Below are 16,103 nucleotides of genomic sequence, written 5' to 3' on the forward strand. Positions count from 1 at the left end.
TAAGAGAGGAAAAGAAATTCTAATACTAGTTAATAATATCTTACCTGTTTGTTAGGGTGTTATCTAGTGCCTTTCAAACTAGGGGAAAAAAATTAGTGAACAAAATAGTAGATATTAAAAATGGTCATTTTCGGGTGTAGTTTCTGACAACTTCAGACATTTTTACCTTTGTACTACGTGATGACTAACACCAGCCTTTCGTCTTCCTTTCTACTGATACTTTCCTGGGTGACAAGTAATAAGTATTATTTAGAGATAAAAATAATTTTGTCACCAAATATGTTCTTGCAGAGCATGTTATTTTCCTTATTTTCTCTGTGGTATTGCAAAGTCATGCTGTGTGCTACAGGTTTTATAGGTATGAATAAGAATTGATTATATAAAGAATATATAAGACTGGAAAGTGATCCCCAATAGTTAAATAGGCAAGATAGGCTTCCTGGAGGTGGCATCAGTTAGCCAGACCTGGAAGGAATACGTAATGCAGTTTCAACATGTAGAAACAGGATGAGCAAGGGTAAAGTAAGAAAGGGCAAGATTTGTGCAAAGTAGAGAGCAGGGCTGTTTGGCAGGAATGTAGAGCACAAATTGGGATATGGTAGGAGGAAATAAGGCTGGAAAAGGGTGGGTCAGATTGTGAAGAGCCTTCTTAATACCAAGCTAAAGAGGTTAGATTATTTCCGACAGGCACTTGGGGTGCCGCTAAAGAAATTTGAATAGGGAGAAATATATGTTGCTAGAGGAATTCTGACTAGAGCTATAATTGCAGGGAAAGTAAGGCAAAGAGCAACTAATTGGACTCTATCACAAGTAAGATTTTGAAGGCCTTCCAGGTACAGTCATTGGTGCTAGAAACTTAGGGAATAAAAATGAACATGAGGGCCTCCCTGGTGGCGCAGTGGTTGAGAGTCCACCTGCCGATGCAGGGGATGCGGGTTTGTGCCCTGGTCCGGGAAGATCCCACATGCCGTGGAGCCTGTGCTCCGCAACAGGAGAGGCCACGACAGTGAGAAGCCCACGTACCGCAAAAAAAAAAAAAAAAAAAAAAAAAAAAGAACATGATACAGGGCCTACCTCTTGGGATCTTGTAGTCTATAGTAGAAAAGCATAAATGGTTAAATAGATTATTCTAATACAGTGTGGTAAGTATGATGACAGGTTGATACAAAAACAGATGACCCTGAAATTTGGGTTTGTCGGCGGGTTAAGGGGAGTCAAGGGGGTGGCTTCCAAAAGGACTGATACCTGAATTATCCTGAAGGATAAGAAGGAATTAGTGAAACTCCCAAATTAAAAACATTAGCAAGAACGTTTTTTCTTATTGTTGTCAATTCTGCTGTTTTCTACAAAAATATAACTTGTCAAAGGTTCCCATTTACTGTTTTAAAAACAAAATAATACTTAAGTTGTTCAAAATTCTTAGCCAGCCTTTCCCCATCCCTTATTTAAATTTTTTCTTGCCTCTGTCTGATTCTTTAAATGCTTAATGGATTTTATGTTTATCTATACCTTGGTCTTCACTAAGGAGGTTGGAAGAGGCAAAGAGGGTAGGGTGAAAGGCCTTCTAGACAGGGGAAATAGACTGAACAAAAGCATATGTTAGAATATATAGCAGTGAACAAAAAAGAATAATTTCAGCTTTCATGAAGATGTACAGCATACAATTGCAAATAAAGAATTCAAGTTCCAAAGAAGTTTGTAATACAAATACAGATTTGGACACAATTTCTAAAAATGATAGGTAGGCTGGAGTAGACAAGTTTGGGGTAAAAGATGTGGGGAGAGAAATCCTGGGGGGTAGAGGGCACGGGGAGAAAAACTGGCCAGCAAAGACGACAGACAGAGCGGCCTATATTAATTATCAACTTTGTGTTTTCTTTCCTCCGGGCTCAGATGGATAGCTCCCAGTTGATCCACTGTCGGGAGCTCGTGGCACATCACCTTTCTACTCTGCAGTCTTCTCTGCCTCTAAATTCCGTTTATGTCTACCGTCCCCTCAAGCACACCCTGGTGACCTGTGACAAAGGAGTGTTCAGATTACATCCCTCCTCTGCCCCAGGCCCAGATTTCTCCAAGGACAACAGCAAACCAGAAGTGCCAGTCAGAGGTACAGCAGCCTTCTACCATCATCTCCCAGCTGCCAATGGGTGCAAGCATACCTCTGCTAAACGCAAAGTAGAGGAAATGGAAGTGGACGACTTCTATGATGGGATCAAACGGCTCTATAATGAAGATAATGCTTCAGAAAATGTGGGTTCTGTGTGTGGCACTGATTTATCAAGGCAAGAGGGACATACTTCCCCTTGTCCACCTTTGCAGCCTGTTTCTGTCATGTAGCTCCAGGTGTTACCTTCTAGTGCAAACTAAGGTAGACTACTGTGGGAATGGGAACATGGAAAACAGGATAGGCTGTATAAAGGTATATACCTTACCAGGCTGATTCGAAATGAGCCAGAAAAAAAAAAAAACCTGTTGACTTGTATGGCTAATTATAATTCAACATTATTTAAGCACTTAAAGACCAAAAAAAGTGTAAAATTCAAGATCAAAAAAATTTTAAGTAAAAAATTTCTTTGTAGTGTTTGTCAGTTCCACCCTTTTCTCTGCTAAAATGTAATGTAGATTACCCTGTGTCAGAAATTCACGTTCAGTGTTTTTAAGTTCCAGAATTCCTAGCTAGCAAACCTTGTTCCAGAATCCTGATTTAATTTTCCTCTTGCTTTTGCTTGCTGCTTCTTTGAATACTAAATGAATTTTATGCATGTTGACCTATAGCCTGACTTCCACTGATGAGGAAACCCTGAAAATTTATTTTTAGCAATTTAGTGAGCAAATTATTTCAGTGACAGCCATGTTTAATCCATGATTCAAATTCAACTTAATCTGAAAAAGGTACTTCAAAATTGCCTATGAATCAGAGTTGGTAACAGAAAAAGAACTCCCATTACCATGTTGATTTTTGTTTGTCTCCTTTCAGTTTCTAGAGTTTGGAAACAAAATTAATATTTTCATTTTTATCTTTAAATTGAAGCTTAAAAGTGGCATGTGATTAGGACACTCTTAAGATTTGTTGGAAGCATTTTTGACATTTGTATAATAGAATTTGTGATAAAGTTAATATATCCAGGTGCTCACCAAAGAAACATGTAACAACTAAAATTAGATTTTAAAGAAACTGTTCAGTTGACTCATTTATAATCAGTAGGAGAGACTGTCTAGATGTTGGGGCAGCTCTATGATTTGGGTCTGTAACATGTAATAACTGAATTCAGTACCCTAGTTTTATGTTAAGCTATTAGGATTTTCTTGATAAAAGTTAATCCCCCTGCCTCCCCAGCCTACCTGTATTTCTCTTCATGACTTCTGGGTCCTGAGCTCCCTGTGCAGCCTGAAGAAGGTACTGCAGTCAGAACCATGTACTGATGATAAAAGCCTCTGGTAGCAATAAAAGTTGTCCTTAACCTTTTTATCTCTTTTTTTTCCTGCTTGTGAAGAAGTGCAAGTTCTTGATTAGTTAGGCACTGCTATTTCAGCTACGGAAGATGATAAAAATCCTAATATGCTTGCAGAAAATAAAACATGAAGAAAGGGGGGATTTAAATGTGACTGAGTTTAGGTTTTGCCATGGTGGACCGTGACCTTCCAAGCAGTAAATTCTTAGCTTAAGGAACTGTGAGGGCAGACACAGACCCATATCTAGATAACCTTTTAAGCCACTGATTTTGTTCTGGTTTAGCAGAGCAAGAGTATTCTCCGGTCAACATTTGACTTTTAAATTCTTTTATGGTAGGGTTGGCTACCTGCTATAGTCCAATCAAGGGGGAAACTTATGTGTAAGTAAGTACAGGGAGTGAGAAGGGATATAGAAGAATTTTGGGGGTGAAGACAGCATGAGGCTGGCTTTGCAGATACACATAAAAAAAAAATCCCACTTATCCTAATCTTCATCTGGTTCTGTTTCTTAATTCTCCTGAATTGTGGGAGCTCCAGGAAGTCCACAACTACAAATGTTCATCATTAAAATAAATGCTACTAACCCCCTGCCCACTTCCACTTAACAAATGAGGAACATTTTTGTTATGTAGAAAGCTACGGATAAAGTTGAGTCTAGAATCAGAATATTTCATTTGTGGTCCAGTTGCTACAGATGGTACAGAAGTTAGAAATAATATTTTAATTTCTTGATCTTGAGGCTTTCTAATCAAAAATGGATGGTAATGGATGGTAAGTCCGTTTGGATTGTTTTCATGGGAAACTGAATTGGAATGGTTGGGCTGCTACTAGATCTCATGCCTCAAAGCTTATTTAACCCATAGATCAGTTAAATGATAGTACTTTGGAGACCAGCCCCTCCTGAGCACCCTTTCAGTTACATCTCCCTGCCACTGTCCCAGAGACCTGAGCTCTTGGAGAACTTTGGCTCTCTGGGGCCTGAACTCACGGGCTGAGACGGAAAAAAGCAAAACATTCTTGAACAGTGTGGAACTTTTCATTAAGAATGTTCCTACTGTTAAATTAGGATCCTATTTTACCAGAAACTATTCTCATTAGCCTGTCCCAAGATACCTGTCTTAAATCTTGGCATCACACCACAATTACTCTCTTCCAAGATTTGGAAACTTGAGCTTTATGGATCACAATTGCCTGGTGCCTCTTGGTGGTGAGAAAACCTGTTATTCCACAAAGGCTCTGCAAAGGCAAGGGAATAAACATGATGGGAGAAATGAGTTATTCTCTAATCCTCCATTCAACAGAAGTGAAAGTGCATGCTCTAGCTCTTGAAGCTCTTACTAGGAGTAGCCGAATAATTACTTGTCTTTCAGGGTTGAAGTTGGTTATCTGTGGAGAACTGAGTTTTCTGCAGATGATGTCTTACGTTAGTGTGGAGGGGAGGGCTGGGAAAGGAGAGTGCTCTCAAATGCCAGTTAAAAAGACTGATATAACTGATTTGTCAGAAATGTTCCTGACACCATGCCTTTGGCTCTGAAAGAAGCTATAGCATAGCTCCTCACTTGGCCAAGCTGATGAGAATCTGAGCCTACATTCCTGCTATTGAGGGAGTTAAGACATTGGCGTCTGCCCCCGAAGAAGTATTCTTTCTTTTCTCCTATGTTGTTAGAACCAACACGTATGTATGTCCTCTCTATTCTCTTTACATACCTGGATTTTCAGGATTTCTAATTCACTCCTTCGGAGGTCCTGAAACAAGAAAGTAAGTTGTCCTTGAGCATTACTGCCCGAAACAGCACAATGTGATTAAAGCCACTGATGCTCAGCAAGCATAATGGGGAGCCTTGTTATCTTCATCCTTAAGGTAGTTTGTACATTTTCAACTGGAAAGGGAAGATACTGTGCCAGATGTCCTCACAACCATCCTGGGACATAGCAGGTTGAACATTAGAGAATTGTCCACATAGCCAAGAATTTTTAACAAGGTTCAATTTCTGACTTACCAAATATAAAGGATAAAGCTTTGAGATATGATGTTTTGTCTAACATGTAATTGTTTCTAAAGCCTCCAAAATTGTTGAAACTAGTCTTTAAACTGTGTTAACAGGAGAATGTCGCCTATGCTCATTTATAATGTTTTGAGCTTTGGCCACTAGATGGTGCTTTTAGAAAAATAGGACATCTTTAAGTTTCAGGGAGAAACTGGGCTTACTGTGTGGGAATGAGCAGTTGAGCAATCACCTCTTGTTGCTAAGCAATGCATCAGCATCATTTGCAGTTACAAGTTCACATCACTTAAGCCATAGGAGGCCTGTCCATGTGGGACTGAGGGAAATTAGCAATATCTGCCGTGGTTTGGGACAGATAGTGGCTAAGTATGTCTCGTACCAAAAAAAAAAAAAAGTTTTACAAATTAAAAATCCTAATACTTGTTCATTGTTTGGTCCTGCAAGATAACTTCGAAATATGATTGAGAATACTTGAAAGTAGTATTGTAACTCCCAAAAGCTTGCTGTAACTCCCAAAAGCTTGCTGCTTTCATTTTGAGCTGGATTTGACCAATCATTAGGACAGAAGAGATGAAGTACAGGCTTTGTAGAACAGCTTGCATTAAGGAGTTAAAATGAAAGCCTTCCCTCACCATACTGATGAGTTTACAGACCTTCCTTTATTCACAGTGCGGTTACATCCCGATAAACTCATCGTAAGTTGCAAATATCCTTAAGTCGAAAATGCATTTAATGCATCTAACCTGAACATCATAGCTTAGCCTAGCCTACCTCAAATGTGCTCAGAACACTTACAGTAACCTACAGTTGGGCAAAATCATTTAACACAAAGTCTGTTCTATAATAAAGTATTGAATATTCTATGGAATTTATTGAATACTGAATTGAAAAACAATGGTTCTAAGTGTATCAGTTGTTTACCCTTGTGATTGCATTGGCTGACTGAGGGCTGCAGCTTGCTGCCACTGCCCAGCAAAATGAGCATCCAAACTGCATATTGCTAGCCCAGGAAAAGATCCAAATTCAGAAATATGGTTTCTACTCAATGCATATCACTTTCACACCATCATAAAATCAAAAAATTTTAAGTCAAACCATCTTAAGTCAGGGACCCTCTGCAGTGGTTTTTATGATGTAAGACCCATGTGTAGCACACAGACATAACTCTCCCTGTGTCATCTCTTGATTATTGAAAAGGTGTCAAGAGAGGTAACCAAGAACGTCTTATCAGGTAGAGAAATCTGAAGAGAGCACAAAACACTAGTGTTGAAGTTTCCAGGAGGCTGAACCTCTCCATTTCTCTTGACTCTTGAAGTACAACCTTCATAGCAGATCAGATGCCAAAACTGTTGACCTTATTGTGTTACACAACAGTAGGGCAGTGTAGAAAAGCATAGGCCCAGTGAACTGGTTTCTCATTCTCAGAAACAGCTTATTTTGTTAGCAAGAGGACACTACAGAAAGAAGGGCAACCTTAAGAAAGAAACCACTGAAAAGCAGTTGGGGGTGGGGGTGGGTTTTGCTTTTCAGAATACTCTCTCTTTCACAATTTAGCATAGGAAGGGCTTACCTTTTCTGTTTACCCCCAGAATTTGCCGTGTTTGAGGTATGCAGAGAGACATGCAATTCATAGTGCGTGGCTACATCCACAGTACCTAATGTAGGCCTGGTGCAGTATATAGAATAAAAAAAAGTATTTGGGGGGGGGAAGATGGATGGATATAAATAGAGGGCAAGGAGAGCTAGAACTGCAACTCTTCAGCATTCTCAACGCACCGTACAGAGAAGGCATGGTTAAGCTGAGTTCTTCGTGGAATGTTATTCTGCACCCTCCCCCCCACATACACAAGTGTTTTTTTTTTGACAGGGACCAACCTTGAATAATAGCCTCTGCCTCCTCTGATCTAGGTGCCATGATTTTGAAAGGAAGCTTCCATAGTGGACTGAAATGCCATTCAACTCACAGCATGCAAATAACTGATTTGAGGCAGATGTGAAGTCTTCATCTGTACCTCCCACGATGTTCCACTAACAACCAAAAAATCTCATTTGTAAACAGCTACCTGTCAGAATAGGAAGGTTGGAAAGTGAGGTGAGCAGATACGGAGGCTCGCAATTAGTCTTTTTAGATTAACACATTCAACCTCTACACCAGCCCTGAGGGTGCCAGTTGTTTGCTAGAGATTGATCTGAAAGCCAGATGGTATCAGTCTCAAGGACTAAATACCATGGTCTTAAGGATTCAAGTACAAGGATCTTCAAAATGAGCCACATTGCCAACACTGTCAGTCTCCAGGGTGGAAAGATGACAGTCATCTGCAAAGCAAAAGGTTTTGCATAGAAATGTCATTTAAATACAGTGAAAATTATGTACTTAGTTTTTCAGATATCCAGAACTTTTACCCATAAGCTGGGACAATGATAGGCAGAAAAATAACCAAAATAACTAAGAAGGACGTTTAGGTACAGTTGGTGGGGAAAAGTATGGTCAAGCCTATTGGGAAGATGACCTAATTTTATCTGACCCAGCTCAGCACATACTAATTCAGATCAGGTCTCTCCTTTATACATGTGCTGTGCCTATCTCAAGTAGACCATCTAGACTACACTTTTCAGCAATAAGGCCGAGTCTGTATCTGAAGTCAAGTAAGGTTTTTTTTTAAAGACTGTTTGAAAAATAAAAAGCCTATCACCAATAGAAATAGGTTCAGATGGCTCAGTTCTCCCTGCTTTTCAACAATCTAGCTTAGGATAAGCGAGTAGTTTTTATTATTCGTATCTCTTAGTTGGTCAGCCAAGAGAACTTGAGAACATACCAGTTTTATCAACACTTGAGAAAAGGAACCACCTTAAGTAAAATGCCAAATCAATGGAGGATAGCTGTGTACTTGACCAGTGGTGTCTGTTATCCACTTTCCCTAGATAACTGAACAGAGGCCAACCTGCATGTAATAGCCAGTTCCCTTGCCCCTCCCATTAAGATGATTACCTTTACACTTCCTCCAACCTGAAGACTAAAAAGGGAATAGCAGAAATAGATTACAAATTTCTCTACTTAAACAAGAAAATACTGCCTAATTTGCTTTTTAAATATTGCCCAAAAAGTGTCTTTACAATCTGATGCAGAATTTACTTTTAAAATATGAGTGATAGGGTAAAGTTGATATTAAAATATTACAAGGAGTTTAAAAATAAATCCAATTGTTGTACTTAGTAATCACAGTGGTTTCACACAATAGGATGTTTGTGTTTAACTTACAAAACTGACAGTATGTCATGCTGTAGCATCAGTTAAGGAGTTGACACCCACCATCCACCCGCAAACCAGCGGTCACATCATTAGCAAATTTCTATCCTTACAGATTACACTGTAGTATGGAGGGGATGGCTCTTGACTCTTATATTTTAATCATTTAATGGCTCAGATGAACCTGATTTTATTGCATTTAATAATGGTGTCTTTCTAAGAAGGCCCCTTGCCAGCAAGCTCCTCCAATTGGTCTAAATAACCTCTTCCAAGAATCAAATGATTCAAGAAGCAGGGACTGTTGCTTCATCATTTCACCTTTCAACAGAAGCATATGTACCATTCTTAAATACAAGGGAACGCTCCTAAGATCTTTACCAAATGCAATTCACGCCACCAATATCCACCTACTATGGGGCTAAATAATGATGGAAGTAAGCAGACTATTGACAAGTAATGAAATGAAAACTTAAAATGCGTGTTCATGCCTTAAAATAGAAATGAATTTGAAACTTGTACCTTGACTACAAAAACTGCACCTAAGAGGTGGCTGCTAATAAAATAGCCTGTCACAAACGAGTCAGCATTAGAACTCACAGACTCAGCAGGCAGAAGTGCGTGTGTTTGCATGTGGGTGTATTTTAAGTGATTTCCAGCAGATTTTTTTTTTTTTTTTTTTTTTTGCAGACACAGTGGAGTAAGCCACCTGATCAGAACCAACGTTAAGTTAATGTTGCTGTTGTCTGGGACAGGATATGTACTTGTCGGGGGTTTGTTTCCATGGTCCAGGACACAAAAACTCTGGACACAAGGTAAAGAAAAGCTTCGCAATAAATAAAAAGGCAGGGATGGGCCAGAAAGTTATTTTAAGGTACCTTTAAATATAAATTGAGTCCTAGAGGCAGAAAAGTCATCTACCTAATACTGGCACATTTTAAACATGATTAAGACTTGTAGGTCAAAATCCCAGTGACAGCACAGGGATTTTGTTGTTGTTGTATCTGAGATGAGGAGAGCATCTTAAACAGAATTCTGTGACTTAAACTTCATTTAAATTTCCCCTTGAGCTTAAAACTGGCATAATTTTGATACCAAAACTAAGTTTGAATAACCAATACATAAAACAGAACTGGCTAAGTAGGAAAAAAATTTTTTTTTCCAAAACAGAACCCCAAAAGCTTAGATGAGGGGTGCAGGTAACAGAAAAAGAGTCAAATAAAACAATGGTTCCTGAATTTAAAGGAAGGATGCCCACTTCTCTCTCTCAAGAGGCAGACGGTCAGCTGAAAAATAAAAACATTGTATCAATAGAACACTCCAAATTAAAAAAATGCAGCCATCTTTGTTCATGCAATATCAAATGTTTAGAAAAAAAAATCCCAAACTTCAACCCATAAAGCTAACAAAAGGAAGGAAAATTGTTGCCCCGATCTTATGACCTGATTGACGGTTGAGGGTCCTGATAGGGCTGTTCAGAATGTCACTCATGGGACAGAGGTCTGGAGTTAACATGAGATCAAGTCTGTGGACCCTCAGATTAGGGTCCATGCTGTCTTCAGTCCGTGAGTTCTTGGGTCAGCAGCTTCAAGAACATGACAGCTAAGCAAGAGGATCCCAACACAGGGCTACCTTGGGTTTTGGCCCAAGTTCTCTGTTTCACTCAAATTCCTTTTAAGTAGTAGTATTAGGTATTACTGTTTTTGGTGGTGATAAGTCACTTAAGTAACCACTATGGGCAGTGGTTTGTAAACAGACATTGACAAATACAAACAGCAGTGCAATATTTGACCCAGACTTTAAAAGAATAGGAGGCGATGGTGGAAATGAGGTAACTCTTCCCCAACACGTGTGAACAGACAGCTCCTGCTCTTCTAATGCTCTATGTCCATTAGGAGAGAGTAGGGCTTGTCAACAGGATGGTTACATAAAGAAGAAGCTACAGAAGAGAAAAAAGAAAGGTTCAGATTCAAATTTGATTCTTAAAAGGCTTAAAAAAAAAAAAAGGAGCTTCTCTACAACAAACTGTGAAAGAACAGCAGTGTGTCAGTAAAGGGATGACTTCCTCAAGCCCAGCGGTGGGGTGAGCAGCAGCGCCAGCACCGGAGGCCGGGGAAGAAGAGGACGCCTCAGCTGGGGCAGTGGGGCACTAGTCTAGTTGGGGTGGAAGGGGACGGGAGTCAGGGAGAAAGGGTGGCAGAGACAGTAATATGACGTACAGGACATCACGTGGCAAGCATCTTGGCGGAGCTGGTGCTGCCCAGATGGTAGCATTTGAAGTCCAGACAAGGTAGGAAAACACGAGACTCTTTCATCCCTATTTCTTTTATCCAATATTATAAGCATGTGTACATTTGCATATCAAACAGTGACTAAAAAGAACTCACAAAAGGGCACACAATGTTTGGGTAAAAATATATTTTCCCCCACTTTATGTCTTGGCACTAGTGATATATGCATAGATTACCTGTCCGCCAGTCTCCTACCTTAACAGACACCAAATTACCAAGCAAGTCTGCTAAGTGATTACTTTCATACTTGAAAAAATGATATGCTTCACATTAATACAATTATTTTAGTTTTTTAAAAAAGACAAGTGTCTAACATGCAGTTTACATATATGACAATTCTGCATTAACACAAAGTAGATTACACAACAGTTTTAAAAACACATTGGTTATTTTCAAACAGCAAAATGACAATGATCTACAACTACAGTTTAAGGCGTATCAGCATATTTTAAAATTAAGAAATAGACAAAGTTCTAATGCTGTTCACAGCTTAATCTTCAACTTATTTTAAAAATTCCCTTCATACCTACATACAATCTAGACTTTGTACGTCATCATTTCCCCTAAAGAGTCATCACATATGTATCCTGTCAGTGGAACCGAGACTTCTGGAAGCTGAGACTTGACAACTTCAGACACTCGCAAATGGGAAAGCAAAGGGATCTGAATGGACAGTTTTGGTAGGACCACACAGAGACAGTATGACATGGGTTGGTAACAGCTGAAAAAACTGATTCAACAGTTTGTATATGAAACACTTATGGATATGTCAAGAAAGTGAGGAAACCGAGTGTTTGAGGTGCACAAGATATGAAGTGTTATCGCTGGTGAGATCACAAAGCGGAGAAGGAAGGTGAGTAACCTGTGCCCAGCATTTTGTTAAATGTTCCACTGGTTGAGGTGCCCTTTCTGGACAAAACCTTGACCAATTAATAAAGAGCCTAAGTTGGGAAAACATAGTCTCTAAACTGCCAGTAAATTCTCCTAAGTGCTTTTTCATCACATCCTACCGCACTTACAACTGTTACGGGTATCTAAAGTCCAAAAGAAGCAAAAAGATGGTCATTATGGTTGAACAAAAGATGTGGGGAGAGGCCAGCAAGAGCTGGCCAAAAAAAAAAAAAGGTGATCCCTGCCAGTAGTTAGCACAAGGAAAAGACCATTAAACCAAGATCACCAAAAATCAAGCAATCATAAAGGGAGCCTAGCATTAAAAAAATTTTTTCCTCTTGCTTTTTCTCTAGTGTAAGGTAGTAGTTTCTCATTCTAACTTTACTTACACAGTCAGAACCAAGGACCCTCTGGGAAGTCCCTGGCAGTCCAGTGGCTAGGACTTCGCGCTCTCACTGCCGAGGGCACAGGTTCAATCCCTGGTCAGGGAACTAATATCCCACAAGCCGCGCGGTGCAGTCAAAAAACAAAAAACACCAAACCAAAACAAAAAACCTAGAAAAAAAAAATGAAACACTAAAAACCAAAAAAACAAAAACAAAAAAAAACCAAGGACCCTCTGTAATATCCAATGAACCCACAATGCTGTGTAGAACACAGACTGGGGTTAGTAATTTCTGACTTGCACACTGATATCAAGGAAAAGTCAAATCTCTGTGTTTCTTGTAAAAAAGATATAAATGTGAGCCATTTTAAATATATTTAGGTTTTTTGTTTGTTGGTTTTTTAAAAAAACAAAGACTACTCAAACCAATACCTCCCTACCCCCCTCCAGGGAGAAAAAAAATCCACCTATCCCATTTGTTTCTCTAATTTTAAAAAGTCAAAAAGGTCTCAAAGGTTTTTTACTGCCGTACTTACATGCAAAGGCGAAAGCACATCCAATTAGATTTGAGGGTATCATTTATTCCGTGCAGAGCCAAGGACTACTGTGAAAAAAGGCACAGATACAGAAAGAAGAGAGGGCAGCAATAACAAACCAAACAGGGCCAGGGAGCAGGGGCAGAGAAAAGTTCAGAAGCAATGCATTTTTTTAAAAAGCCTTTATGTTTTCTTTGACTTTTTATTCCCTGACTCTCCATATGATTTATTTTTCTGTGAAAAATTTAATGGGAAAAGAAAAATCAATCCAATCAATCAACAATCTTGGAATCAAAAAGTCAGCTGGATGCCTTTCGTGGCTAGGCTCGCTTTAAAAAGGCTTAGTGATGCATGTAAAATGAAAATTTTAAAGTGATGCATTTTTAGAATTTAGAAGTGTATTTCCTGTTACAAGGCACAAAAATGCTCACACAAGCAATGGCTGGAACAAGCATACAACACAAGTATTCAAGCTTCTGTGTGGTGCACAGCATCTGAGCAAACTCGGCCCATGGTTAGAATCAGCATGCTGCCTAATAGCCAGCTTCAGACTAGAATCATTAAAAAAGCAAAAGCAAAAACAAAAACATTGGTCCAGTAGCTCCTAAGCCTGTCTTTATATCACTATTGCTGCTTCTGGTTTGCAGTTTGTATCCCAGCTTAGTTTCGGCTTCCGTGAAACTGATTTCTTACTTTGCCTAATTAAGCCTAAATCAGTTCATGCATGACCATTCCTTCTGTCCTATAATAGTGTGGTTGAGGATAAAGAGAAGGGAAAAAAGTCTTCATTGGAATCAACTAGAGACTTATTTAAAAAAAAAAAAAGTGTGTGTAAGTGTGTGTGTATTCTATCCTATTTGATTAATGTATGACTAGTGAAGGCCAAAAGGAAAATGCAGAGGTGAAGTATCAGGTTCATGAGAAATGTTATTCTTTCAAGTAAGAAACAGGAGACTATGGAGTTGGAGAGAAAGCTGCGAGTATCTTGTTATTAGAGGGGAAAAAATCAAGGAAATAAAAGGATAAGCCTCAAAAAGGAAAAGTACAGAAAAGAAATTAGATATGCCCTTTTCCATACAAATTTGGCATGTAGTCTATGTCCTGCCATATGGTTAAGTCCTAACCCTTGTTGATGGGACACTGGGCCTTAAACGCAAAGAGCAGGTAGAGCTAGTCTTCGTGAAGGAAAAGGTGAGGAAATTCCTTCAAGACAACTGGATTTGAAAGACCAGCTGTTCTATTCCATCGTGCCTTTATTGCAAATATCAAAAAGAGACTATGCAAGGAAACTGGATGTGAAGCTGAATTTCTGCTTTCTTGACTTGTGGGTTTATGTTATGTTCCTTCCCATTTCTACCTTAAGTTGACAAGGCCCCCTCAAACTTGTGCTGCAGATGATACAGTTTATAACAGGTTTTCTATTTTAAATATTTCTGGAAAATTTCTCCTCATAATTATTGAAAACTGTTATTAGAAGCAGTCGATATCCTGGAATCAGTCATTAGGCCCTCCTCTCTCAGCCCACTGAGAGCAGATTTAGGTGTGTTTATGAAAAGACTGGATCTTGTAAGTAGTAAGCAGGTTGTGGAAAGCCCATCATCCTTAATAGAAGATTCTTCTACTAAACAAGGTTGTATGATCCAACCTTGGAGAGGGCTATCTGTGAGAGGGCCAAGGTTGCCCTGATACAAGGGAACAGACTCATCATTTTCTTATTACAACCCACTTGGCCAGGATTTGAGACACAGGGGTTCAGACACATTTTTAAAGCCATAAGAGGAAACTGTCAGTCTGAACAGACCCACAACCCAGGCCAAATAATGTTATTATAGTAATAAAAAAATCCACGCAAGGGTAAAAGTCAGGTAAAGCGTACCCACCGTTCTGCCTACATACAAAGCTACCTTGGTTCGGGGCAGGTGTGGAGAAGAGACAGAGGGAGTTCAGGGCCTTTTGCGTCATGGAGACGAATAATCAAGAAGAGCAAGTTGTCATGGCTATTCAGGTTTATAGTCAGCTGCTGAGGCGGTGAAAAGTTTTCCTGTCAGACGTACATGTAGCAATTTAGCCTCCTTCCCTTGGTCCAAAGCAACATAAAAGTAACACAACAGGCATGCGTCCTGCTGCCGCTCTGAACAGGCATAAAAGGCAAATCATTTGCTTTCCAGAAACAAAGTCCGGCTGCACATAGCTTTTGCTGTTATCCCCTTGTTCTATCATTTTCCACCACCGAACAACATTCAGCAAAATGAGTTAATAGTTATATGGTGTCTGGGAAAGGGAAAAAAATAAAAATAAAACAAAATAAAAGGACACAGATGGCAGAGATACAATATTACTGCAAAAGCAGGTGAATGCGGACCATCCTTGGCTTGCCAGGCTTTATGTGAAGCTTGCACTGCAAGTTAAAAAACAAAACAAAAAAGTTAGAAATAATAATAAATTAAAAGAAGGAAAATTAGGAGCGCCAGCACCAGCATTCGGTGATGGTGAATGCTCATGCAATGATTATGGAATTGACAGAAATTAAAACCAAAAATTTGAGTAAGCTATTCTACATGACAAGCAAAAGCAAAATTTTAATATTGAATTAAAGAACACGTGGTTAGTTTCCATTTGCAGGTAATTCAGAATTCATGAGTGACTTCTTGAAACCACTACATGTTCTAGTGAAAGGATTTGCTGTTTGACTTTCATCTTCTCAAATAACACAAAACCATAATCTATTAGATTTGGGCATCACATCGGTACTGAATATACAATAAATGTCTTTCAACAATTAACTTGGGGATTGGAATATAGTGGATGGAGGACATGCTATTAATCTACTTGGGAGGGAAAAAAAAAAAGGACAATCATTATATGGTTACAGCTAAAGCAATGCCCGGAGCTTTCCCCCTCCTAGGTATAAAGCAATGCCAAGATTCACATGTCTAATTTGAGGCAAGTCCAAAACATGCAACTTCATCCCTTAGGAAGAATCAAAATATTCTTTTAAAAAAGAAAAGATGAGTGGATGATTGTGTAAACTATAGTTATCAGATGCCAGGTACCATTTTAAAATGATAGATTTTTAAAACTTTGTTTTTGGAATGGATTCATCTTAACCAGCAAACTGCTGGCTGGCAACTGTGCAAAGTTTTCAGAAAAGATGAACACTGAACAACTACTGAACAACTTACCCTCGGGCACTCCCACCACTGAGGTGTAGCCGCCATCAAGGAAAGTGACTTGGTGGCCAGAGATGGCAGGAGGCGGGGGTCCAGCTAATGTCAGTGCCAGGGTTAGTTCTACCTT

At 39.3% G+C, this 16,103-nt stretch overlaps 2 protein-coding genes across 6 annotated transcripts in view; one reads left to right on the forward strand and one right to left on the reverse strand.

Moving 5' to 3' along the window:
* CCNI (cyclin I) overlaps positions 1 to 3,462 on the forward strand; it is a 32,210-nt gene extending 28,748 nt beyond the window's left edge. Inside the window, 1 exon segment of the mRNA XM_082611427.1 lies at positions 1,894 to 3,462. Within this exon segment, the coding sequence (XP_082467553.1) occupies positions 1,894 to 2,337 (444 nt within the window). The 3' untranslated portion in view covers positions 2,338 to 3,462.
* SEPTIN11 (septin 11) overlaps positions 1 to 16,103 on the reverse strand; it is a 104,303-nt gene that overhangs the window by 5,683 nt on the left and 82,517 nt on the right. The window contains exon 10 of one of the 5 annotated variants that reach the window (XM_082611425.1): positions 2,654 to 9,989. The exons of 1 other annotated variant lie outside the window; for it this stretch is intronic. In XM_082611425.1, the coding sequence (XP_082467551.1) occupies positions 9,986 to 9,989 (4 nt within the window). In that variant the 3' untranslated portion in view covers positions 2,654 to 9,985. 3 more of the 5 variants (XM_082611424.1, XM_082611422.1, XM_082611423.1) reach the window with 3 other exon arrangements.

Source organism: Mesoplodon mirus, assembly GCF_964341445.2.
Source record: "Mesoplodon mirus genome assembly, chromosome: 2".
Classification (NCBI taxonomy): domain Eukaryota; kingdom Metazoa; phylum Chordata; class Mammalia; order Artiodactyla; family Ziphiidae; genus Mesoplodon; species Mesoplodon mirus.